Raw genomic sequence first — 25,549 nt, 5'->3', positions numbered from 1 at the left:
AGAGCCTCCATGATGGTGAGTGTTTTTTAGGCCAGGGGAGAGTTGCCCAGGCAATCCGAGTAAATAAACCAGTCAGCTGGGTGGGCCTACTTCTAATAAGGCTCTTTTTTCAGCCAGCCAACAACATGAGCGATGTCCACTGTCAGCAGGCTACTACGATTCTGATGAAGCCAACAGACCACTAGCGAAAGGATCACAGGCACAGGATCCCACAGCACGTAGAATGTGGTACGGAAGTATGTTTTTGAAACAATGGCTTTTATGTCGAGGTAGCATCCTCGTTGACACTGCCGTTGATGTGGTCAGAGCGCCTCCGGGAGAGCTGCGCAGGGGGCTTTGAGACAAGTTCCGGGCAGCCTATCAGCAGGCGGAGAGTGCTGCAGTGGAGCCACAGGGCCGATGCCAGGTTCCCGTCCCAAGCCTCCATGCGTCCAAAGTGTTGTCCCGTGCTGCCGGTCCGGTTCCAGTTTGAGACCATCAAAAGTGCCCCTCCAGGACCCTACATGTTCTCTTCCTGCTTGTGCCTACCTATTCCTTGAAGCTCTTGAAGTGCGAACACCAGCCCGTCGTGGATTTGGTGATACTGCCCCGGGCCCCGACAGCACAGAGCCGCGCCGAAGCGCTCTCCCTATTGTTTACATCTTTAATCTAATTTCCCCCGTGTGCGTGTCATGCAGACAGAACGACGCCATGTCTGACGAGGTTTCCGACTTTTTGCGGTCAGTCGAGTTGTTGAAGGAGCGACGCGAAGAAGAGGACGAGGCACGCTCGCGAGAACTCGAGGAGAGGATCTTGCAGGAGAAGAGAGAGCGACAGGCCCGACGTGCAGGTACGCAGCCAATCCGTTGTTCTGATTTGACTTCCCACACGCACATCGCCATCCCGCCGACTACCGACCACCCCCCTCCACCGTCCGAACTTGCTCAGCCCACGGGAAGAAACAGCCAGCTAGGACCGCCGTTGTCGTGTTGCTGTGGAATTTCCGACCTCTCGACCCTCGGCGCACTGTGACGTCGCCCAAAATCCACCCGCCGGCTCCGAAGTTGAGGTTGTACACACATGCTAGGGAGCTAAACTAACTGTTTTGTTTGTTTTGCTTTCACAGAACGCGCAAGATCGATTTCACCACAAAAGTCTTCCCCAGCCAACACGCCATCCCCTACCTCGCATCGAATTGGTCTACCGTCGCTTGCCGATGGCACAAGCTTGCCATCTCCTGCATTCGAGCGTTCGGGAAGCCCACTGCCGCGGGGTGTATCATCATTGGATGAGCCTACGGATAGCGTAACCGACTTATCGAGCTCACCAACAAAAGAAAACGAGTCCCCCCTTGACTCCGATATCAAGCGAACGAGTGTCTCTGTAACTTCGCCATCTGTCGGTGTCGCTTCTGCCCGATCTCCCCTTTCGTGGCAAAGAAGGCCTAGGTCACAAACCTCCGATCGGATCAAGATGAGACCATTATCAATGGTGGCTGCTGAGAACGCCGCTCGAAACTCGCCCAACCTCTCCGAACCGGCACCTCCGGCCGAGGAAACCCTCTCTCGAGACCAGATTGCGCAGTCCCTGGCTGGCAAGGACCCCTCCTGGTTTCGGCAGACGGCCGACCCTGGCCGCGGCTCGGGAGCATTCAGGAAGACTCAGGTCGAAGACGAAGACACGGTTGATGTCACTTCATCTGCACGCACCCAGCTTCCCGGCATGTTTCGTCCCTCCACAACGGACTCCCCAAAGGATAACCCTCGACCTGAGTCTCAGACTCTGCCCATGCAGCTCGGATCGCCCCTCCCTATCACGAGCGCCCAGCGTCTCGAGCCCCCAATTAGCGATGCATTCGGAGAACCTGACACCCCAACATCTAATCGTCACTCTATCGCATCACCTGGACGGATATCGCCGGCAAGAACCGGGTCTCCCACCAAAGGAATGGGTGGATTTGTGCAAAGTGCCATGATGAAGCGTTCCGATAGCGTCAAGCGGTGGAGTGTAAATTCTCCAGGGGGCTTGCAACGTGCCGACTCCGTGGTGTCTCCTAGGGCCAGCCCTCGTCCTACTAGCATGCTGTTCAGAGAGGGATCGTCGACCCCCCTTTCAAGACCTACTTCGAGCTATGGAAAAGAGGAGGCAGAGAAGACGGAGGCTCAACAGGAAGACCAAAAGGAAGAGAAGGAACTACAGCAAGAGGAAGACATCCCGGCCGGAGCGAAGACCCCAAAACAGCCAAAGGCTGAGCAACAGGAGGAATCTGAGAAAACTACCCCTCCAACAAGCCCTTCAAAGACAATGGATCCGCGGAGATGGAGTCCCACCAAAAGCTCGAGCTGGCTTGAGGCTGCTCTCAACAAACCAGAGTCCCCCCAAGCGAAGCCTGCCCCAAACCCTGCACCAAACCAGCCTGCCTGGATGCTAGAGTTGAACAAGGCCAAGGCGCAAAAAGTGATCAGCGCGAGCGCGGAGCCGCTACGAAGCCCATCCTTCTTGAAGAAGGCTGAAGTGAAGACCGACGGACTTATGAGGTCCACTCCCATGGGAGCCAGTCTGAAACCATCCGCGCTGAGCTCGTTCCCGGCTGTTCCTGCAGTTGCGACGAGCGATAAAGCGCCGGTCAGCGATTTCCGTAACAACCTCAGAAAACCATCACCAACAAACGAGGCCTTTGAGTCTACTGCCCCCAGCCTACCAGCCAAGATTAAGCCTGAGGTAGCGTCGAAAAATGATTTCCGCGCCAATCTCAAGCACCGCTCTCCGGTCTTCGATGCTAACAAGTCATCGGAAGCTGTAGATGAGCTCAAGACTGTGTTTGGAAGCCTGCGCAGGACCAAGACACAGAATTATGTGGCTCCAGATGAACTCAAGGACAACATTGTAAGAGGCAAGAGAGGCTTGAGCATCACTGGCGGACCCAAAAAGACGGAGCGTGTGGACGAGTTCAAAGACGCTATCCTAAAGAAAAAAGAGGATTTCAAAAAGGCACAAGAAGAAGGGCGGGGTGTCACAAGAGAACTTAGCTCTGCATCCGAAAAGTCACTTCCCGAGGGCCTGGTCAAGAAGTTGGAGCTCAACCGAACTGGTACTTTCTCCAAGCCTTCCCCTCCGGAATTACCTCAGGCATCCCCTGGGCTTGCCAGCTCAAATCGCACCAGCTATTTCTCCCCCAAGCCAGAAATATCCTCATCAACAGCCTCAAAACTTTCTCCAGAAGCTGAGCCAACAACGGCTACAAAACAAACGACACTGCCCGGGAGGCTTAGTGGCCGAAGTGGGGGCAGTGTTGGAGGGTTAGCAGAGAGATTCAATCCTGCTTTGGCAGGCCTCATAGCAAGAGGTCCGCTAGGAGCTTCGGGCCCAGCCAAGAGCCCAGAGGCGTCTGCTAGCCCTGACTCCGGAGAAGCTGCGGCAACAGAAGAACCCACAAAGCCTGGGCCTCAGCTGACTCATATGACAAAGGGTAGAGCCCGTGGTCCTAAGAGGAAGGCCCCGTCCAGTATTGCAAAGGCCGTTGAGCAACCTGTGGAGAAGCAATCGTCTGCCGACTTGAACAAGGAAGCTGCCACCGCTCCGCCCCTAGCCAAGCCAGTCACTTCTCCCAAGCCTTCCAGATTCGCTAGCTCTGCGACGGCCGAGAACGACACCGCAGCCTCGAAGACCGAGAAGCCAGTGACATCCCCGAAGCCGGACAGGTTTTCTGGCTCCAAGACAGACAGTGAGTCGGTTGCGGAACGGCGTAAGTCGTTCATTCTGCAGAGGCGAAAGTCTGTTGCAGAGGTCATTGCACTCGTTGATTCTTCCAGCCGGGCTTCGAAAGTGGAAGCTGAGCCTACCGGCCAACCCATCTCTCTGGTTGGATCTCCTTCTGTTAAAACCAGAGCCCGGTCGCCGACCAAGGTGCATGAACAGGTGGCAGCACTCGCGGCATTGAGTCAACAAGCATCAAAGCCTGCCGAGGATGAGGCTCCACCGGCCTCTGCTCCCATCAGAAACCGCCCTCGATCAACCACCAGAGTTCATGAACAGGCTGCAGCGCTTGCAGCCCTTGCTGCTAAGGGTCAGCAAGCTGCCGAAGAACCAGCAGCTGTGTCTACTCCTGTCAGAACCCGCTCCCGTTCTCCAACCAAGGTGTTTGACCAGGTAGTTGCCCTTGCGGCCAAGAACCAGGCCTTGGGTGCCGCTGAGGAGGACGCTACACCCGCACCGTCAAGCCCAAAGAAGCTCGATATGAAGAGGATCTCCAAGTTTATGGATCAGCAAGACCAGGTCACTATCTTGCCCGAGCCTGTGAAGTCACGACCCGCTTCACCTGCCAAAGAGAGCTTCACCGCCGTTGCAAGCCCGCAACCCGAGCCTCTCGCTTTGCGGTCGTCCTCACCGTCCAAGGACCGCTTCTCGGGCCTGGCTAGTCCCTCGGCCGGAAAGCAGTTGTTGAGCGAAAGACCCCAGCTCGAGCCATCAGCGCCCATCAAGAACACCCCCCCAGTGCTTGGTGGCGGAGTCGGCTTGGGCTTGACACAGTCGGACGTGGCCCCAAAGCCACCTCGAAAAGACACCAAAGAATTCGAGAGACCACCTAGAGTGCCCCCCAAGGGCGCTAGGCCTCTTCCCGAGCCTCCTGCGGTCACATCTACGCCTCCTCGGACGGTCGCGTCCCCCCCACCTCTTGTACAATCCCCTTCTTTCCGGTCTCCTACGAAGCATGCTTCGGATGTTTCGTCTATGCTTACCGATTTCTTTGGCTCAGAGCGTCCTCGGCGAAAGTACACTACCGACGCGGCCGAGATTCTCGTAAAGCGGCCGGTATCGACCGCGCCCGTTCGCACTCAGCTGGCTCAGCTTTTCCAACTGACCCCAGAGGGCAAAAAGATACCTGTGCCGCCACATCACGAACGGGTCTTGTTCGAGCGTGAGATGTACATTTGCCCCCACTCTTTCATTGACAGCACTGGGAGGAACGTGAATGAAATTTACTTTTGGGCTGGCGACGAGGTTCCCTCGCCTGTCGTGGAGGATACGTACCTCTTTGCGGCGAGGGAAGCTCGCTCCTTTGGCGGCAAGCTCATCAAATTAACACAGGGCAAGGAGAGCTCCGAATTTCTGCAGGCTCTCGGCGGCATTATCATTGTTCGACGTGGATCAAGCAACAAATACGACTCGCTTGCGCCGCACATGCTCTGTGGCAGGCGGTACCATGGCCAGGTTGCGTTCGATGAGGTTGATTTTTCGCCTCTGAGTCTGTGCTCTGGCTTTCCTTATCTGATCACACAGGAAGGCAAGTGTACTCTCTGGAAGGGCAAAGGCAGTGACATGGAGGAGTTGGGTTGTGCGAGATTGGTGGGCATGGAGTTTGCGTTGTCGGGCGATCTGGCCGAGGTCGACGAGGGCTATGAGACTCCGAGATTCTGGGCTCTCTTTGGGGCAGGGGCCACCACCAACACGCGGCCTATCTCGGCGGATCACTGGAGGCTGAAGACGAATTATGGCAGATACAGCAACAGGCTGTTTGTTGCCAATGCCGATGCCTCCAGCAGCACACAGGTATGATTATGCTGTGGTTTGAATCGCTGGATTACCATGCTAACATAGCTCCAGATCGAGGAACTGTCACCCTTTAGCCAAACAGACCTGTCGCCATCCAAGATCTACGTCCTCGACGCCTTTTTCGAAATCTACATCATCGTCGGAGGCAAGTCGCAGTCACAATACGCCGCCTTCCACATCGCGCTGGACTTTGCTCAAGAATACGCCATACTTGCCGCCGGCATGGAGGACAGACCGTTTGTCCCTGTTGCCACCGTCGTGTTGGAGGGTATCCCAAGAGACTTGAAAGCCGTGTTCAGAAAGTGGAGAGACAGCGCCAGTCCCACCAGGACGGTGGTGCCCTCACAGCAACAGCAACAACAACAGTCAGCTGGTGAGCCGCAAAGAAGCAGCAGCTCGGGAAGTAACAAGGGTGGCGGGTTGAGGAGAGCGAGGAGCTTGAAGATTGTGCCTTTGAATGTGGCGTTGAAGGCGGTGGCGGAGAATTAATGGAGGAGAGGAAGGGTAAAACGTAATTATTTTATTGGGAGGGAAGAAAGAGCTTTGCTTTTATACATTCTGTTAATTGTTTGTTCTATTGTGGAATAATTTAGAGGGGTCGCTGGTGGTTCGACTCGGTTTTCTGTTTCGTCTTCCATGCCAGGCATTCTGCTGAGTTGGCGGGTTCGGTGTTTGTATCAGCATTAGATGTAGGAGGGTCTTTCCTTTGCTGGTGTTTAGATTGAGCAAGCAAGCGGGTGATATCCTGGTTTTGGGAGGGGATCAAAAGGGGCTAGATGGAGAGGGAAGAGGCGGCCAGGATTATACTTGATATATGATGTACAAAGTTGAATAATTGTTCTTGATTGTTTGTCTCTGCCCTCTTATGCGAGTGACTGTCCCTAAACATATCAAATCTGCCAAATGCGCCGAAAACCAAGTCATCCCAGTCTCTAAAAGTTGCGCCTGCATATGCGCTGGTATCTTTGCCCTGTTTCCCAAACGCCAAAAAATATCACCCAATATTCTGAGCATCTCCCCACTCGACAACCGCTACTCCTTGAGCCATTCCCATCTCATCTCTTCGCATCACCTCCCCTCCGTCTTCCCCTCCTCGTCTCCCAACAAAACCGGCCCCTTCCCTCCCGTCTCCTCCACCACCCTCATCGCATCCTCCTTCACCTCAGGCATAGCCGCCGCCATCTCTCTCGCGAGGACATCCCTGAAATCTCGAAAGGCGTGCATCTTGCCTCTGGTGAGATGGTTCAACCTCCTGACCAGCTCGACGAATTCTCTGGTGTAGATGTCGGGGTTTCGCCCGTTTTCGACGTATTCCATGAGGGGGAGGGGGATGCCGGGCACGGCGGAGGGGGAGGGCGTTGGCTAGGCGGGAGACTTTGAGGAGTGAGTCGTCTAGGGCTGTGAGGTCGGATGCTAGGACCGGGGCGGAGGGGCGGCCGGCGGAGTCGTAGAGGGAGATGTTGGTTAGGGTTTGGAAGAGGAGGGTTAGGGTTGTTGAGACGGAGTCTGTAAGAGAAAGGGGGGTTAGTAAATGGGACGGGAGGGGGAAGGGGAAGGGAAAGGGAAAGGGGAAGGGGGATCACCTTGGACTTGGGGGAGGTCGGAGGTTACGGGTGCCATCTTGGCCAAATGGGAAGTGGTGTGGTCGAGCGGAAAATAGGTGGGTTAAAAGACGGGGGGAGAGTTGAGAGACTGGTGGGAGTTGATGTTGATTGATTTTGACAGTGGGAAGGGGGAAAAGCTTGGTTGCGCGACGTTGTTTGTGGTGGGTGTACTGGAAAGTTAAGTTGGTGATGATCTCTGGAATGAGTTGAGAGAGAGGCTGGACGCTCTGTCAGTGAACAATGATGCGCGTGCGCGCCAGGTGGGGCGAGCTGCTGTGGGGACGCCCAGCCTTGCGCTGTTAGCGGGTCTGAGCGGCGAGCTACAGTGGAGACTGATCTTTGAATTCGAGGTGAGGAATCTTTTCCAAAACGAGCTCACAACTTGTCGCACACAATTTGCGGTTCCTGAATAAGAAGACTCGGTGCATTCAAATAGAGGTTGTTTATTTTTCATTGCCCCCTTTGCAATTTGGAAAGCAATTGGTAGCAAATTCCAGGTATAGGTCTTATCACCCACGCCCAACCATCTTATCGCCCCACCGCCCGGCAGAAAAAGTTCCCTGTCCCAAATTTTTGAACAACTCAGCCCCACCAGCAATTGACCTTGCAGCAACAAGTCTTTCGCAGCATCTCCAAACACTGTTCCGACCAAGCCAAAACCGGGCAAAAAAAATCCAATTTCACACCCCCAAAATGGCGCCCGTTCAAAAGAAGAGAAAAACCGTCGACGACGACTTCATCCTCACCATTTCTGACAATGAGGAAATCCCAAACGAGGAGGAGGACGTCGAGGTTGCCGCCGCCGCCGCTCGGCCAAAAAAGAAGACCAAGACTGTGAAGAAGGAGAAAAAGGGCAAGAAGGGGAAGAAGCAACAACGACAGGAGGGGGAGGATGAGGAAGAAGAGGAGGAGAAGGACGACAAGGAGGCTGTTTGGGATGATGGCGCTATGGATTCCGACTTTGAGTTTGCGCTCGAAGGTGTGAACGACTTTGGGGAAGAATTCGACGGCGCATGGGGTTTTGACGATGCGAAGAAGAATATGCTCAAGGGGGGCGAGAATAAGGTTATGGTTGATTTGGATGCTATCATTGAGAGGAGGAGGGCGAAGAAGGAGGCCAAGGCTGGGAAGAAGAAGGAGAAGGAGGAGGAAGTGGAAGAAGAGGATGAGGAGATGGCGGAAGTGGACCTTGACGACGATGATGATGAGGTGTTGGCGGAGGATGGCTTTGGTATGGGCGTGGGGTCTGATGTCGAGGAGGAGGAGGCGGAGGAGCCAAAAGACGGTTCCGATTCTGAGGATGAGGACGAGGAGAAGGATGGCGAGGCCGACGACGACGACGATGCTGCTTCGGACAATGACTCGGTCGCGACACCCATCAATCACCCCGACGACGAGAAAGACTCGGAATCCGAAAACGATGAAGAAGATGCCGAGGAGGCTGCTAAGAGGAAAGAGTTCTTTGCTGATGAGGACGACGTCAAGCAAGAAAAGGGCGTCCACAGTTCCTTCCTCGACATGTCGCTTTCCCGTCCTATTCTCAAGGGTCTGAACTCGGTCGGATTCACAAAGCCCACGCCAATTCAGTCCAAGACAATACCAATCGCGCTCATGGGCAAGGATGTTGTCGGTGGTGCCGTGACTGGTTCCGGTAAAACGGGTGCCTTCCTCGTACCTATTCTCGAGCGTCTTCTCTACCGGTCAAAGAAGGTTGCGACAACCAGAGTCGTCATTTTGGCGCCAACGCGTGAATTGGCCATTCAGTGCCACGCTGTCGGTGTCAAGCTGGCATCGCACACAGACATCAAGTTCTGTCTGGCTGTTGGTGGTCTTAGTTTGAAGGTTCAAGAACAGGAGCTGCGCCTGAGACCTGATGTGGTCATCGCCACCCCTGGTCGCTTCATTGATCATATGCGCAACTCTGCCAGCTTTGCTGTTGAGACTGTCGAGATTCTGGTGCTTGATGAGGCCGACAGAATGCTCGAAGACGGGTTCGCGGATGAACTGAACGAAATTCTCACCACCCTCCCCAAGTCGAGGCAAACGATGCTCTTCTCGGCCACCATGACATCGTCCGTTGACAGGCTCATTCGTGCCGGTCTTAACAAGCCTGTCCGCATCCAGGTTGATTCTCAAAAGAAGACTGCCAGCAACCTCAGACAAGAGTTTGTGCGGTTGCGGCCGGGCCGTGAGAAGAAGCGTATGGGATACCTGGTACACATTTGCAAGACCCTTTACACAGAGCGCGTCATTATTTTCTTCAGGCAAAAGAAGATTGCGCACGAGACTCGCATCATCTTTGGTCTTTTAGGCATGAGCTGCGCAGAGCTTCACGGCAGCATGAACCAAGCACAGGTATGTTTCTCTTCTTGGTCTTGACTAACATCATGATACTGATAGATCGCAGCGTATTGCTAGTGTTGAAGCATTCAGAGACGGCAAGGTCAATTTCCTTTTAGCTACAGATTTGGCCTCTCGTGGTTTGGATATCAAGGGTGTTGACACTGTCATCAACTACGAAGCCCCTCAAAACTTGGAAATCTACATCCATCGTATCGGTCGTACTGCCCGTGCGGGTCGTAGCGGTGTTGCCCTCACGCTGGCAGCCGAGCCCGACCGCAAGGTTGTCAAGGCGGCTGTCAGGGCCGGCAAGGCTCAGGGCGCAAAGATTACCAGCAGAATCATCGAGGCATCTGATGCCGACAAGTGGCAAGATCAGATTGACGAGATGGAGGGCGAGATCAAGGAGATCATGCAGGAAGAGAAGGAGGAGAAGCAACTTCAACAAGTGGAGATGCAGGTCAAGAAGGGTGAGAACATGATCAAGTACGAAGAGGAGATCGCCTCGCGACCCAAGCGTACATGGTTCGAGACCCAGGATGACAAGAGAGCCGCCAAACTTGCGGGCCGCGAAGAGCTCAACGGCATAAGGGAACAGCTCAAGAAGAAGAGCCAAGGCAAGCTGAGCAACAAGGATAAGAAGAAACTCGATGCCAAGCAAGAAATGAAGGAAGGCAGGACATGGAAGAAGGGCAAGGAAGAGAGGGCTGGAAAGGGGGCGGTCCTGAACCTTTCCAAGGTGAAGAAGCCCAAGACGAAGGGGCCGGCTGGCAAGAAGTCATTCAAGAGGAGGTAGAAGTCACAGTGATATCCCGTTAGCAGTGTAATACAACATTTGGCGATTTTTCAGGACTGCGAGAGAGTTCCCGTTCATTGTTCACGTCAGCGGGCGCTGTGTGTGTGGCTCGTGCCCCAAGTAGCTCACAGTTGAGTGGTCGCCTAGCTCAGTGACGTAATTCGCAGCAATTGAGCTCCAAAGTCGGGCAACACTCCAGCTGTTACCACGTCTGGACATTGTTTTGGAAACCCCAGCATTGTTTGGACATTTGTTGAGACTGGTCTTTTGTCAAGAATTAAACCCGAGTCAATAGACACCAAGGGCTCTACTCCCCTTTTCTTTTCGCTGGTCGCAAAGTTCCCCGCATCACCCCACGATCTCAGCTCTCCAAGTTTACCTGGTCCCCTATCCTACCGTCAGCCTTTGACAGGGTTTTTTCTTACAGTCACGTCCGCTCGAGTGTGACGCCGGACTTCCTCTACAAACATCCTTTACAATCATATTAGCAAACGTGGCTCCCAGCTTCAAACGTCTCTTCAATCTTCTGTCGAAGGTCCCGCCAAGGGCACCTTCAGACAACAACTCCTCACTTCTGCGCCAGCTTTTTCCCTTCTACGCCCTCCGCAAGCGCTTTCAAGGGCGCCTTCTCGACTTTCGCCTAAACAGACATCCACGATATAAGCAGAGCGCGCAGAGTCGGATATATAGATTTCTTGCCGAACGACAGCGGAAGCGCCTGGAGCAAAGGAGGCTGGTGGACATTGTTCGTCGCCAATTCCAGCTCGGCGCAAAACCCACCCGACGCTTGACTCCAGGCGCAAAACCGAACGAGATCTCGGACGAGACCGCTGGCGGAGAAAACAAGATGGCGTCACGTCATGGTTACAACTATAATTACGCCCCCAACCCTAGCGGCTATGGTAGCGGTGGCGAGGTTGGACCGCCACGGGAGGCTGGTGCCCGGCGGAAGAAATTAGCTGCCTTTGCTGGGAGTGTATATCGCGCGGGTGCTGCTGCTGCGTCGGAGATCAAGGAGCAGTACAACAACACCCGGATACGGAATGTGGAGTCTATGGATGCGAGCCAGTACTCTATTCCTGGGTCGTTTCCCGATGTCAAGATCATTCACAAGGGGGAGGAGCAGATGGTGCTTTTTCCTACTTATGCAAAGAAGCATGTGAAGGGAGCTGGAAAACACCCGCCTGGTCATGTGGTGGTTCAGACACAACCGCAGCAGCAGCAGACTAGGGATGGGCAGTCTCAGGGGCAAAATCAGGAACGGTTTTGGAAGGATGAGTGGGATAAGAATGCCGACGATAACGCGGTCGTGGACGTTGACATCAGGGGTTGGATATATATGCCCAACACGGGACCGATGACCAGAAGAAATCGCATGGTGATTGGTCTTGCCAGGAGGCTCAGTGGCATTCCACCACCGACGACATCGCAGGGAAGTTCGTCAGCCGAGGAGCATGAGCAGATGAAAGAAGAGAAGAGAATCGCAGAAGAGGCAAAGAGGATTGAGAAGCAGGGCAGAGAGGAAGAGGAGGTTGCGACAAGAGGGGGCTACAGCGAGGGTCCAGACCGAAGTGACTCGGCCCGGGGGCCACGAACTGCAGCCCGTAGGACAGCCTCGAACTCCCCGCCACCATCACCACCATTGCCGGCAAGGACGAATACGGGAGGGCCAGCCGACCTGACAGAGGCTGAGCTGGCAGTGGCCAATGCGAACCTCATGGCGCGAATAGGACCGTTCATGACGACGCCTCTTGTCCAGCATCCAATCACACTCTTCTTCTACAACGATACTCGATCGAGATCTCGTACGATACAAACAGATGACTCGGGGCATTTCATTGTCCGTGTGTTTCTGGACTTTGTGCCCACCCATGTTAGGGTACTGGCGAGTGAAAACATCTCGGCGACAAATCCCATCGAGATTATCGATTCTACCGGTGTAAGCTTGATCAGCGATGTGGACGACACAATCAAACGCTCCAATATTGGCATGGGAGCTCGCGAGATCTTCCGTAACACTTTCATTCGAGATTTGGCGGATTTGACTGTTCCTGGAGTCACCGAGTGGTATCATACTATGCACGATCTTGGGGTCCAGTTGCATTACTGCTCCAACAGTCCATGGCAATTGTTTCCGGTACTTGCGACCTTCTTCCACATGGCTGGGCTGCCACAGGGCTCTATACACCTGAAGCACTACAGCGGGATGTTGCAAGGAATTTTTGAACCAGTGGCGGAGAGGAAAAAGGGGACACTCGAGGCTATCTTGCGAGACTTTCCTGAAAGGAGGTTCATCCTAGTAGGCGACAGCGGTGAGGCTGATCTCGAGGTCTATACCGACCTTGCAGTCCAGAATCCTGGGCGCGTGCTGGGTATCTTCATTCGCGATGTCACTACCCCTGACGAGCTTGGCTTTTTTGACTCTGGGTTCAAGCTTGACAGTGACCAGCGGAGTACACTAAGGGCTACTCGAGCGAGGATTGAACAGCAAAGTGAGCCCAGAAATGAGGAAGCACGGCCGCAATTGCCTCCCCGAACGTCAGCCTCATCTGCGGGATCTAGAGGGCCTGTGGAAGGGACCTTGATCGACTTCTCCGATGACTCAACTCAGGTCAGCCCTAGCCAAAGCCGCAGAGAAAGTAACCAGGAGAGGCCGAGAACGGCGGTGCCTTCATCAGAACTTCCCCTCCGTAAGGCACCACCACCTCGGCCTGCCAAACCTGATGCTTTGAGGAGCGCCTCGGCATCAGACACAGCTGCTAGCTCGCGGGACAGCCCTGCTTCTGCACCCAACCCCCGTGTTCACGCATTATCTGTGTCGAGCGGCTCTCGACCACCAATCACCAGTACCGCTAGTTCTCCTGCTGCTAGCCGTGATAGAACGACACCACCGCCACCTCCCCCACCTAGGCGAAGTGGGACGGGATCGAGTACGCAGAGTCTGCCGCAAGCGCAACATCCAGTGAAGCGAGCCAATGCGAGTTTTGATGGAATTATTCACTCTAATTCCTCTAGCCAAGGATCACTGACGCCTCCGAATGTTCCACCAAACAACGCGGCAGCTGCTTTGAACAAGAAGGTGGACATGTGGCTAAGGCGGTTGGCACAAGCTCATGAAACACTGGATGGGATGGGAGTGCCGCTGTACACGTGGAGAAGAGGCGAGGATGTAACCAAGGAGGCGGAGGGTATTGTGAAGGAGGCACTGAAGGAGGCCCATAAAAGATAGGGGTGTTGTGATGAATGATGAGACCATGAATCTACATATTTTGGATAGACAACCCTAACCCTCTTGACACACCGCCTTCCTTATTCTATCTTGTTTGCCCCACTTTAAAATAGTGAATCTTTGGTGGAGCGGCAGAAAGAGAAAATGCGCCTGGTCTTGAACAATCGTTTGAAGGGCGACAGGCAGCCCCGCCATAACCACAACTCCCATACGTCGGCTTCGGTCCTTGACTCACCGGCCAACAGGCACCCGCGCTCAACCCGATTATGAACAGATCCTGGTCGGATAGCGCCGCGGGCATGACCCAATGAACCGCTTGCGCCTCCCAAGCCGCCTCAAGATTGCTCGACCATCTTTAAAGAGCCACCCCTCGAAACTTGCTCTACGAACGAAGAAGGTTCCGCCTGGCTTTCCTTCCTACATTGGTGTCATTACCCGACACCACATACCCAAGCTCTTGTCGGACGGCACCTCGGTTTGGTTTCCGTATCCAGGCCGGTCACCAAGAGGACACACGCTCCGAGCTGTGTTGAACATTCCTCGAGAGCTAAACCCGACAATCACGACGATAAACAAGGCCGTCGCCCCGGAAAAGAACCAGGGCAACGCCCAGACGATGACTTCCTACACCCAGGTGGTCACCACCCCCACGGCTGACACGCCGGGGGCGTGTGTGCTGCTGCATTTCGACCGGCGCCGTTATCTCTTTGGGCGCATGGCCGAGGGAACACAGAGGGCGATGGTGCAGAGGAAGGTTGCGATGGCGAAGATCCATAACATCTTTGTCACGGGCACGGTCGACTGGAGCACGACGGGAGGGTTGCCGGGCTTGATGTTGACTCTGGCCGACGTTGTGGCAGGAGCAAAGGCTGCTCGTGCCGACGAGCTTGCCGTGCGGGAAGCGAAGGGGTTGAAGTCGAAGGACAGGGATATCGACGACGACCTTCATATTTACGGAGGTAGGAACTTGGTACATTCTTTGGCTACTACCAGACGGTTTATCTTCCGCAAGGGCATTCCCCTTAGTCTAAACGAGATCCGAACCGATTCGCCGTCTCAGAGAAACGACCGTGCCATCCCCGACTTTGAGGATGATCTCGTCCGTATCTGGCACCTACCAATAACCTCGAATTCAAGCGCCAGTCGTCCAGGGTCTAGAAAACGCAAACACAGCGACTTGGAGGAGGGGGAAGAAGAGGCCGAAACGGCAGTTACAGAGCAGGCTGAGCTTTCGGATGCGGAGGCTCAGCACATCAGACAGGCTGCCGTTGCGGGCATGTTTTCTTCGACGTGGAGTCTTGATACCCTGCACGAGGTGAACCTGCGCGATGCCGACCCATTGGCCAAGATCTTTTTCCGTTCCGAAGGCGGTATGATCGAGGAGTACAAGGGGCCTCGTCCTGGCAACACTGAAAAGTTGCCAGATATTAGGGTCTTGATCCGTTCGCCATGGCCGGCGGCCAAGATTGAGACGCTCCCCATTACGAAGCCGTCCAACGAGTCGCTGTGTTATATCGCCAAGTGCCACCCACGACGTGGCAAGTTCAAGCCCGAGGAAGCTAACAAGCTTGGTGTTTCAAAGTTTGACTTCAAAAAGTTGATCGATGGAGAAACTATCACGCTCGAGAATGGCACAGTGGTGACTCCTGACATGGTCATGGAGCCTACTGTCGCGGGGCGAGGCCTTGCCGTGATCGACATACCAGCCGAAGACATGGTGAACAGCTTCCTCGCTCGTCCAGAGTGGTCGGATTCGGCGCTTATGAGCGGGATTGACGTGATGTATTGGATCTCGTCGGAGCAGTTCAGCGCTTACCGTGATGAGAGGCTCGTTGAGTTCATGAAGAAGTTTCCTTCGGTACAGCATGTTCTGCTCGGCCAGGATGTTTGCCCAAACACATTGGCGCTGCAGGATCCAGCCGACAAGACGCTCAAGCTGAATTTCATTGACCCCGATCGGTTCCCTCTACTGAAGTTCGACAGCCGGCCGCTTGCCCCTGTGGATGCGGGCGATGTTGGCGCGGCTGGCGCCAGAATCAACTTGCATCCCAAGCCAGGGCCTTCTTCAGAGTTTTTGGTTTCCCCTATCGACCCAATAGGCACCCTCAAGGCATTGGTTGGACAGCACAGCGAGGTGGTAGAGATGGCAAGAGAGGCGAGCAAGAAGATTGCCGACCCGGCCTTCCTTGTCGAAGTTGAGGAATCCCAGAAGGATATCCCCAACCGTGACACAGAGATCATCCCGCTGGGTACCGGCTCTGCCTTGCCGTCCAAGTACCGCAACGTCTCTGCCACGCTCATCCGTGTCCCCGGCCACGGCAGCTACCTGTTCGACTGCGGAGAGAACACACTTGGCCAACTCCGCCGTTTGTATGGTAACGAAGGCACAGACGAGGTCCTCAAAGACCTCCGCGCCATTTACATCAGCCACCTCCACGCCGACCACCACTTTGGCACCGCCAGCATGATGGCCCGATGGAACAAGGTGACCGCCGGAACCGACGCTTTACTCGGTGTCATCGCCACCGGAGGGTTCCACTCCTGGATGCTCGAGTACGACGGCGTCGAGCCTCTGGGTCTGGACCGCGTAGTCGGCATCGTTCCCTACCGTGGGGGGCAGCCCAACGCCGATTTGGGCTGGAAATTTCCGCCCACCTTGAACCAGTCGGAGTGCAATACCATGCAGGAACGTTTCCCAAAGGTGGAGATCTGTTGGGTAGACCACTGCCAAAATGCCACCGCCATCGTCATGACCTTTGCCCCCTCTGGCCTGAAGATCGCCTACTCTGGAGACTGCCGCCCGTCTAAGAAATTCGCGGAGCTAGGAAAGGGCGCACATTTGCTGCTGCACGAGTGCACCTTTGAAGACGGGCTCAAAGGGGATGCCGTGGCGAAGAAACACTCCACCATCAGCGAGGCGCTCGCGGTGGGGAGGGATATGGGCGCGAGAAGGATCTTGCTCACGCATTTTAGCCAGCGGTACCCGAAGCTGCCTGCTCCTGAAGGGGAGGGGGAGAAGGTGGAGTTGGGGAAGGGCACGGCGGTGCTGTACGCGTTTGATCATATGAGGGTGAAGCTGGGGGAGTTTAAGCAGGCGGAGGAGTTTATTCCTGCGATTAAGAAGTTGTTGGAGGAGGAGATGAAGGAGAAGGAGGGGGAGGATGGGGAAGAAGGGGAGGAGGGTGGGGAGGAGGCGGCAAAGAAGGCTGAGAAAAAGAAGGAGCAGGAGAGGAAGAAGGCGGAGAAGCAGAAGAAGAAGCTGGAGCATGCCAAGGCTGCGATGGAGCAGAAGAAGGGGAAGGGGAAGAATAGGGGGAAGGTGGCGGAGGTGGTGAAGGAGGGTGAGGGTGGTGAGAAGCCAGAAGGTACAGAGAAGCCTGAGGAGAAACCCAAGGAGGTGACCAGCTCTGAGGGTGACGCAAAGTCAGAGGAAGTCAAAACTCAAGAGGGTGTTGAAAAGCTTGAAGTGAAAGAGTCAGAGGATGTCGTCATGACATAGATGATGAGCATGCCATAGACAGCCATCTTTAGAGGGACCTGCATTCAGGATATTTAGAGGCCTATATCTCGAGTACTTTGTTCCGGACATCATCAACGCAGCACATGTATCAATGCATATCAAGTTAAACAACTATTTTACCACAGCCCTCACATAATTATGCTATTCACAAGTGAAATAAATGATGCCACTATTCTCACAACACAATTCCCGCTTGCTCAAAACCGACAGAAATCACCCCACTCTGTCCTGCCCCCATCACTTCCTGGACTGCTCCTGCCCCTTTCGAGCCCCCTTTTCAGCCTCGCCTTTGTACTCTTCTCACTGTAGCATTCGTCCAAACGTTTCTGATGTTCACGGCGACACAACAAAGCCGCTTCATCGTTGTCCATGGCAACCAAGCTGTCGTATTCTTCTGGCCGGGGTCTCCCAGAGAAGATGGTGCTGGATCTTGTTCTGGCTGACGGTTTGTGATCCTGATAATCCTGATAATGGTTGAGGATTTCGTCGGCGTAGTAGCTTGAGGAGGGGGGTGGGATGATGGCGGTGTGAACTTGGGGATTCAAGTTTGCAGGAGGGTGAGAATGATGGGGTGAGGGGCAGCGGCGAGGGAGGGAAAGGGGGGGTATGGGGGCTGTCCAGCTTTGGCGAGGGGGGTGATAGTCTCTAGAGTCACTCATGGATGGGGGTGTTGGTGGTGGTATGGGATTTTGGATCTGATTGCCGGGGGGAACGAGGGTGTTGAGGATTTGTTGGTAGTGGTCATCGTCGGAATCGAAGGCGCCGTCGAACCCGCCGAATGGTTCTTGTGGTGGTGGTACCGGTGGTGATGGGCTTTTAGGGTCAGTAGGTCTGTACGGGTTGTTGGTGCTGAGTTGCCTGCTGCCCTCACCCTCATATATCGCATTGCCACCAGTTCGGTGACCAGCATCGTCAGCCAACCTCACCTCCTCAACCCCCCTCACAAAATCCATACCCACCCCCTCTCCCCCAGACCTCCCCTCCTGCAGCCTCCTCACAACCCTCAACCTCCCCGCCAGCACCTCACTCTCCCTCACCATCTCCCCATCCATCCACCCCCCCAACCACCGTCCCTCCAGCCTCGGCGTCCTCCTCTTCGCCCGCGATAAGCAACTCCCCCTCAACCCAACAACCACCTCCTTCCTCCCGCCAATAACCCCCAAAACACAAGCCAAACACCCACTTCCCACCCTCTCCCACCCCGTCCCGAACCTTTCTTTCACATCTTCCATCCGTACCCCCCTTCCAAAATACCCCTCCCACCGCTCCTCATCCACCCCGTCACCCACCTCAAACCCCTCCATCAACACAACCACCCCCGCCATATCCTCAACAAACCCTCTCACATCCCTCCAATCATCCCGTTTATATTCCTCTCGACGCCGAGAAATAAACCTCAACCAAGACCTCACCCCCTCCCCGCCATCAACGACCTCCTTCCTAACCAAGCCATAAACCTCCCTGACAAGATCATAATCGAGACCACCATGGGCTTGACACAACCCCCGTTGACGACTGCCGGTAAGCAAGAACGGAGCAACAACCCTCCTCCACCTGGACGACGACGACACTTCCCTCGCGGTGGTGGTGGGTTTCGCCAGCACCTCGAAAGGCAAAACCCCCGAGTCAACCACCTGCTTCTGCTCCGCGAGCCATTGGGCAGGCATCTCCCTCGTGGTTACCCCCCCAATCATCATCTCGGGCGGGAGACGGAGCAACGAGGCGAGCATCTGGAGGGAGCTGCTCCGTATGGCGAGTAGAGGCGACGGGGTGGTGGTCATGCTCTTCTGGATACTTAATCTGTAATCAATCACTCAACGGGCTGGCGATTCGATTCGATGCCGTTGATGTCTAAGGGGACGAGGCGAGAGACGGAGATCGATTTTTCTGAATTGCTCGCTTGCTTGCTTGCTTGATGATGATGATGATTTCGATATTCCGCTCGCAGAACGATGATAAAACGCGCAACGAGATCGACCAGTACCAGCTAGAAGCAACAAGACCATCACCGCGAGCCCTTTCCCATAAGGACTATGACAATACCCCCTAGCTCAATCAACAAAACCCCCTTATCGTCACAAAGGAACCCAGTCCATAGTCCTTTTTCTTCTGTCTTTATTCCAGACACACACTGACAACAATACACACACACACACACACACACACACACACACACACACACACACACAAAACAACCACCCCAATAAAACATTTGTCTGCTATCTATATAGCCACCCAGCAAGACACCCATCCATGTTGCTGTTGCCTTGCCCATTATTCCCGACCAACCCTTCAGGCGTGGCAGTTGTATATGATAGATATCATATCGTTGGTGAATCGCACGCTTATGGGTTGAAGCAACGTATGTAGTAAGATGCCGAATAACGCTAAAAGCTCCATGATGTTAGCAAAGATTGAATCACAAAACACCAACAGAGGTGAGAGCGGGAGCAACGCACATTTAAAACCTCCATCAGATCCTAGATACATCCATAACGACTGCCGGTGCATAGTCGAGGGTATACTTTGTGTCAAATGAACCAAAACCAATCAAGCCTTTCTGACCATGTTGCACTGCGGGGGACGACAGCACAGATATGAAATCACCATTTCAAACAGAGCGAGCGGGCAAGCCTTCATCTGTCGCCAGCCACCATGATGTTGCAGGCACCCCATGAACACCCGTGAAACAAGTTCCCTCTATGAGATCCGAGCAGCACTCCAGTCCCTCCCGAACCTCAACACATTATACCACACATCCCAGAAAAGAAAGGCCAATAAAACCATGCCAAAATGAACCAGCCTACAACTCCCCCAAAAACCCTCCCACCCCCAACACCAGTCTTCATATCTCATTTGCAGACCAAAAGGTGTGCAATCACCACCGCACAGTAAATGCGGACCAAAAACCCACAACCGTGGATGACGATACACCGAGCCATGGCACTTGCTGATGTATGCTGTATGTGCCCGGGTTTGACACGAGATGCTCGCCTCGGACGCTGAAATCATCACCTAGACTGCCCGTCACTTGTCGCGACCTTCTTCGTTTCTTTCATGTCGACGTCCAGCGACAAATTGCTTAAAGCTTCTCTGGCGCAGCGTGGGTGGCTGCCTACGTTCTGCTCATCATGGCGCAATGGCCGACAGTTCGTTGAGTCTCTGCTTTTCGGCGCGAATGCGAGCAGCCTCGGTTCCGTCGTCGGGGTAAGCGTGTTCCTGGAACCAGGGATGGCTCAGAGCCTCCTTGGCCGTTATCCGTTTGGCAGGGTCGTAGACAAAGATCTTTTGTAAAAGGGCCAAGAACTCTTTCAGGAACTTGTTGTTCGGCGGAATGATCTCCTGCAACAGGGTTAGCAGACTCGTCATAGATGGGTCCACACAACAAAACACAAACCGGAAGTGTCTTCATTGCTCTGACAAATCTCTTCGACTGTCTTGTGGTATCTGCTGTCGGGTAATCCAGCTTGTTCCGCTTGAAGTACCTATTGTGCTGTCAGTTGTGCTGCTCCAGCGAAGAGCGTCTTCCGAGAATCTTACCTGGATGCTGGGTTGGTGCCATTGCGTGGCTGGCGGTTAACAGACTGGACAAGGTGAGTGTCGATATTGGCGTCCACCACCGCCTGCATCATGGCCAGATGCTCGAGGTTATCGTGTGTCTGGAAAAGGGCATCTCCGGTGAAGAACTCGACGAGAATGCATCCAATGCTCCAAATGTCGCAGGGGAAAGACCAGCCAAGACCAAGAATGATTTCGGGTGCACGGTAATGCCGAGTTGACACAACGGACGAGTGATATTCGTCCTGAAATGTTGCAGACCCAAAGTCAATCAACCGGATCTCGGTGTCCAACAATACTCTTCTTTGTGTGGCCTGGCGGGCAACATTGCTGCTCGAGGATGGAATCTTGCGGTTGTACGTGAACGTCTGGTACTCGTTATGACAAAGCAAGATATTCTCGGGCTTCAAATCCGTGTGGATCAAGTTGAGATCATGCAAGACTGCGAAAAGAAAGAGTCAGCAACACAAATCCCGTGGTGTTTGGCCAGAAAACGGTACGCACAGGCTACGCTGGTAAACAGCTGGCGGGCGAAGCTCTGAATCTGGCTGTTGGGAAAGGGGACGAAATTATTGCTCTTAAGAAAGTCGAACACGCTCTGACCCAACAGGTCCATAACGATGCAGATGTGGCCGCGGTAGTCGAAGCAGTCTCGGAGGTGAATGCACCTGTTGCGATTCTCCGGGTCGTTGGCCTTGAGCGTTTCCAGGACTCGGAGCTCAATCTTGCTGGCTTCGCGGTACTTTTGCACCGAGCGAATGATCTTGATGGCGACCAACTTCCCTGGACGCTGCCTGTCCTTGGCTTGGACGACTTTGCCGAACGTGCCTTGTCCAAGCAGCTTGACCATTTGATCTGTTTCAGACTCGCGTCAACAGGATGCCCGAGGCCTTCATCATAATTGAGCAACAACTTACATCGCTCAGTCAATGGATTGTCCGGCACAACAATGTAGTGACCTTCGTCATCGTCGACCCGCGAGATCTGCATGTGCGGAGGCTAGCATTGGTGGTTAGTGTAGCTATTCACAATGGCACCGTGATGGAAATGGCTCACATCAGTGATGATCTGGACCGGGACATCTCGGGACTTCTTAATGGGCTGCCGAGGAGGAATGTAGCTGGCAAAAGCATCTGTGACCAGAGCCTCGCGACGCTTCGCCTCGCTGTTCGTCTGTGCCCGGGTTCTTTTCCGCTTCTGGCCCTGGCTCGCCTGCTGCAACTCGTGGTCATACTGACCGTTTGATGAAAGTGAGCCAAGTGAGGTAGCGGCCGTGGTATGATTGGCAGAGTTGGTACGGCCACTTGACGTTGTCGATTTGCTTGGCGACCCATACTGGCGAGGAGTGTGGGTGTGTGATGCGATATGATGAACAGGGTCGTAAGGTGCCGCATCAGTCTCTTTTCTCCTCCTCTTGGCCGGAGGGGCGACCGAAGCATCGGTCGGGCCGCTGGCATAGGAATGTCCGTTGGTCAGGTTCTTGGACGTTGCCGGCTCCTCAGGCTCAGGGGAGTCATCAATGACGATGATTTCGGTCGGCAGGCCATTTTTGTAGAAATCATTCCAATCGACATCTCTCTGTCTCTTTTTTGACGACGACGGCGGCGGGTTGGTCACCACTTGGGTTCGGCTTGACTGCGAGTTTGCCGGCATGGTTGAGTAGAGCGATTCCGAGCGATGGGAGGCCAAGTCGGCCGAGTCGTGTGGGTGGTGTCTCGATGGCTCCAGGGGCATCAGACTCGCTCCATTTGACGCGGCGGGTGTCGCCGGGTGAGTGTTGTAGCCGGAGGTAGAGGGATAAACGAGACGGGAGGCAGGAGGAAGCACCGGGTTCGTAGAGCGGTAGGCAGAGGTATTTGGTTGTGGGAACGATTTATGCTGCTGGTGGTGGTGTGGGTAGTGAAAGTGACTGTGACTGTAGGGAGGGAGCGTCGCAGTTGCAGTAGTCGGAGTCGACATTGTCCTGCTTCGCTACTCTCTGCAAAGAGGGTGGCAGGATTGGGAAAATGGGAAGAGTGTGGGAGAGGACGAGGGCAGGAAGGTCCCGTATCGTGTCTGACCCGGGGAAGGTGGAGGCAGTCGGTGGTTAAGGTTTGACACCAAGTGAAAGGGTTGCGTCCCGAGCTGGGTGAATACCGGCGAGTGGTATTCCTAGCTGACGTCGGGGTTTTTGGCGAAGCCCTCGCGCGCTGGCTGGCCGTTGGGAGCCCCGTCACGGAGGTATCAGCATTCGACCGATTGACGACAGGATAGAAATCAAGGCGGCTGGAGTGTCGAGTCTCGAGTGTCTCTCGTCGAAGGTGCTCAATGATGCTGATGAGGAAGGAATGGAGAAGGTGGAAGCCGGAATTTGGACTGAAAGCAGGTTGGCGCGAAGATGGAGCGAGGGAAGGAAGCCCAAGCCCCGTTTGTCGCTGGTGTCTGCGCTGCGCTGCTTGGGTGTGTGCTGGGTGTGCTGGCTGTGGTGAATGGTGCTGAGTGTGGTGAATGGTGCTGGGTGTACGCTCGGCTGAGGGAACTCTCTCGCCCACTGGTGCTTGAGTGGTTGAGTGTCTTTGATAGGGTGTGGAAAAGGGGGACGTATATTTTTCGCCGCGACCAAAGGACGGTTGATTGCCCTAGAATGTTTCGCTCAAGTGTTGGTGTCTTCGGCGAAGGGGAACGGGCGACTGGTGACTTTGGCGACCCTGTTTAGGTTTTCACCCGTTGGCTCCAGCAGACTCTCGGTCAAACCACACCTTGTCGATGTCAACACCGAACCAGCACCAGGAGCACAGGGCTGGAACCACCTTCACTTTTGCACATAAGAGCCAATGACGAATATACCGCAGCAGCGCCCGTCGTCAACGTCCCAAAAACAACACAGCAACTTCAGATGGAAAATGGCCAAAAGCCCACCCTGCCATTGGGTACGTTCACATCTCGGCTTTGCCAAGCCTCGAGTTTCGCCTTCCACTCTTATTGAAACCTGACCTGACCATGCTTGGTCCCGCGCCACCAATGCCTGGCACAGTGTGGACCTCCCAAGTCTCGCACTTTCCTCTAGTGGTGTCTGCGACGCTGACATCAGACCCGATGTGCTGATTCGTGTGCCCGTCTTTGACATTAGGCGGGGCTCTTCGAGGCTTCTTAGGTAGAAACACAGTGTGGTAGGACAGTGCGGGTCCCTTCCGCTTTTCAACATCATGAGATATGCCCATTGAAGCATCTCGAACCCTCCTCAGTTATGTGCCTGTAACCTTTTTATGTCTTGTAGCTGGCTGTCATCATCTCGTCGTGGAAGTGACTGTGAAAGAGCTACCAGTTATCCACCCATTCATCCATCTGTGCGTACGGTGGCTCTCGCTAGGATAATGGACAACCACATGTACGCCGCTCCGGAAGCACCTGGCATGGAGTGTTGCATGCGCCAGCGCGGGTTCAGTCCCTCCTTCATTGATATTAATTAGCACCAGTCCCTCTTGCTTTTCCAGTTGCTGTTCATTCTTTCTGTGTGTTTCCGTGGTTCTTTTAGGTCCGGCCGGGGCAGTGCCTGGGGGCTGGCTGGCTGACAGACTGACTGACTGACTGGCTGTTCCGGAATAAGAAGACAACAAGAGAAAACGAGCTGGACCTTTACATCATCCTCCCAGGATCAACGGATGGGTGTCGGCCGTGGTCTGGAGGCGTGGTCTGTGCCTTTTGCAATCGGCCTACTTTGTTCATGTTGAAGCATTTCTTACGTTCGAGGCAGCTGCATATATATCGAAGGATTGGTTGGTGTTGATGAGACTCTGGGTCTCTGATCTTTCTCCACTCTGTTCCACAGTCGTGGACCTGATTTCCGAGTCATCAACCACGCGGCAGGGTGACAGACTTCCATTTCCCACCAGGTGTGGTGTTGATTCACCTCAGCTCCCAAGAGGCAGCCCCCAGAGCGGGATCGAACAAGGACAATAACAACCTTCATGGAGACGCGCCTGCTTGGGGGCACCTTCGGCGATTTATTACAGCCTTCCACAGTGCCAGCAACCCTGTCCTATGGCAGCCAGCCCCGCCAATAATGAAAGAGAAATGTATAAGACGGGGGTATCGTCAGGTCTTCCTTGGGTGGCTTTCTGATTTTCCATTTGAATTTGCACAAGCCTCTGTATGGAAGAGGCTGGCCCTGACTGTCGTCTTGCAAGCTGTTCTCTTTGCCTATCGCGTAACTCAGCGCAGCATTCCTTCCCAAGCCGAAGGGTATGGTTGCGCCTTGCAGCTTCGCGAGCGGCACGGGAGCGTGCTCTTTGCCTGGCGGTTGCGGAAAACGGAAGCCTCGGTGCGCGCTTGATGGTGGAGGAGGAGCCCTGCAGTGCTACCGAGTCCGTCTCGCACCAAACCTGACCGCCCAGCTTCCTCCTTTTTTCTCAGCAATGAATAAGTGTATGCTATGCCTTTCTTACAGTGGAAACCAGCATCCAAGAAGGGGTAAAAGGGGCCAGGTGGTGATCAACAGTTTGGCTCCCACATTAACAAGAAACTGATAAAGGTGGGACGGGCCAAAACAGATCACATACCCTCCCTCCATCGTCCCCCTCCATGCACATGCAGAACCCCCGGATCTCTCCTCATCGGTATCTAGCGCGATCCTATATGTGTGCACACACTGCAACGAGCAGGCGGGTTTTGTCGGGGAAACGCAATCAAACCATCCCCAACCACAACCAACTTCTTTTCCTTCCAATGGGTAATGGTGGTTCTTCGTGCAACTTTTGCTAATACAGGACGGTAAGCACACACCAGATGGATCCACGCTGTGACCCGATGTCCAGCTGTCAGCGAAGGCAACCAGCCGGTTCTTGGCTTTTTCTTGTCGTGATATTGATGACGAGACTGTGAGAACAACCGAATTAGCTTACAGATTTCAAAATTCCCCGTTACTCTCTCCTTTACCCTTCAAGCATTGTCTAGGCCCGGTTCTTTTTGCAACTCCAGGGTCGCCTTGGACA

At 54.4% G+C, this 25,549-nt stretch overlaps 7 protein-coding genes across 7 annotated transcripts; 4 read left to right on the top strand and 3 right to left on the bottom strand.

Moving 5' to 3' along the window:
• The first annotated feature begins 252 nt into the window (after window positions 1-252).
• Window positions 253-6,376, top strand: QC761_702710 (uncharacterized protein). Its single transcript, XM_062881853.1, has 3 exons — window positions 253-829; window positions 1,106-5,529; window positions 5,584-6,376. The coding sequence occupies exons 1-3, from the start codon at window positions 400-402 to the stop codon at window positions 6,019-6,021; spliced, it is 5,292 nt and encodes a 1,763-aa protein (XP_062727959.1). The 5' UTR covers window positions 253-399; the 3' UTR covers window positions 6,022-6,376.
• A 224-nt stretch (window positions 6,377-6,600) lies between these two features.
• Window positions 6,601-8,774, bottom strand: NUT2 (RNA polymerase II mediator complex subunit; the record flags this gene model as incomplete). Its single annotated transcript, XM_062881854.1, is given in 3 exon segments — window positions 6,601-6,894; window positions 6,908-7,038; window positions 7,116-8,774. 3 exon segments carry the CDS (start codon window positions 7,150-7,152, stop codon window positions 6,601-6,603), a joined length of 462 nt encoding a protein of 153 aa, XP_062727958.1. The 5' UTR covers window positions 7,153-8,774.
• On the top strand, window positions 7,153-10,272 carry DRS1 (nucleolar DEAD-box protein required for synthesis of 60S ribosomal subunit; the record flags this gene model as incomplete). Its single annotated transcript, XM_062881855.1, has 2 exons — window positions 7,153-9,491; window positions 9,544-10,272. Exons 1-2 carry the CDS (start codon window positions 7,830-7,832, stop codon window positions 10,270-10,272), a joined length of 2,391 nt encoding a protein of 796 aa, XP_062727957.1. The 5' UTR covers window positions 7,153-7,829.
• An 847-nt stretch (window positions 10,273-11,119) lies between these two features.
• QC761_702740 (uncharacterized protein) lies at window positions 11,120-13,501 on the top strand (the record flags this gene model as incomplete). The annotated part of the gene is made up of 1 exon (XM_062881856.1): window positions 11,120-13,501. One exon carries the CDS (start codon window positions 11,120-11,122, stop codon window positions 13,499-13,501), a length of 2,382 nt encoding a protein of 793 aa, XP_062727956.1.
• A 307-nt stretch (window positions 13,502-13,808) lies between these two features.
• On the top strand, window positions 13,809-17,000 carry QC761_702750 (uncharacterized protein; the record flags this gene model as incomplete). The annotated part of the gene is made up of 1 exon (XM_062881857.1): window positions 13,809-17,000. One exon carries the CDS (start codon window positions 13,809-13,811, stop codon window positions 16,998-17,000), a length of 3,192 nt encoding a protein of 1,063 aa, XP_062727955.1.
• Window positions 17,001-17,218: 218 nt separating this feature from the next.
• Window positions 17,219-18,802, bottom strand: QC761_702755 (uncharacterized protein; the record flags this gene model as incomplete). Its single annotated transcript, XM_062881858.1, has 1 exon — window positions 17,219-18,802. One exon carries the CDS (start codon window positions 18,800-18,802, stop codon window positions 17,219-17,221), a length of 1,584 nt encoding a protein of 527 aa, XP_062727954.1.
• A 285-nt stretch (window positions 18,803-19,087) lies between these two features.
• Window positions 19,088-25,122, bottom strand: LKH1 (serine threonine protein kinase CMGC group). Its single transcript, XM_062881859.1, has 6 exons — window positions 21,636-25,122; window positions 21,497-21,578; window positions 21,084-21,434; window positions 20,562-21,021; window positions 20,419-20,506; window positions 19,088-20,363 (listed from the first exon to the last, which is right to left on the bottom strand). The coding sequence occupies exons 1-6, from the start codon at window positions 22,536-22,538 to the stop codon at window positions 20,151-20,153; spliced, it is 2,097 nt and encodes a 698-aa protein (XP_062727953.1). The 5' UTR covers window positions 22,539-25,122; the 3' UTR covers window positions 19,088-20,150.
• Between the last annotated feature and the right edge of the window lie 427 nt (window positions 25,123-25,549).

Source organism: Podospora bellae-mahoneyi, chromosome 7, assembly GCF_035222275.1.
Source record: "Podospora bellae-mahoneyi strain CBS 112042 chromosome 7, whole genome shotgun sequence".
NCBI lineage: Eukaryota > Fungi > Ascomycota > Sordariomycetes > Sordariales > Podosporaceae > Podospora > Podospora bellae-mahoneyi.
The sequence above is the reverse complement of the archived record's forward strand: the minus strand, read 5'-3'. Positions and strand labels throughout refer to the sequence as shown.

Coding starts and splice junctions, on each gene's coding strand:
- LKH1 (XM_062881859.1), bottom strand. CDS start 22,538: ATGTCGACTCCGACTACTGCAACTGCGACGCTCCCTCCCTACAGTCAC. Junction 21,022..21,083: donor GCTGTTTACCAGCGTAGCCT/GTGCGTACCGTT, acceptor TTCTTTTCGCAG/TCTTGCATGATCTCAACTTG. Junction 20,364..20,418: donor GAGCAATGAAGACACTTCCG/GTTTGTGTTTTG, acceptor ACCCTGTTGCAG/GAGATCATTCCGCCGAACAA.
- QC761_702710 (XM_062881853.1), top strand. CDS start 400: ATGCCAGGTTCCCGTCCCAAGCCTCCATGCGTCCAAAGTGTTGTCCCG. Junction 830..1,105: donor GCGACAGGCCCGACGTGCAG/GTACGCAGCCAA, acceptor TTGCTTTCACAG/AACGCGCAAGATCGATTTCA. Junction 5,530..5,583: donor ATGCCTCCAGCAGCACACAG/GTATGATTATGC, acceptor ACATAGCTCCAG/ATCGAGGAACTGTCACCCTT.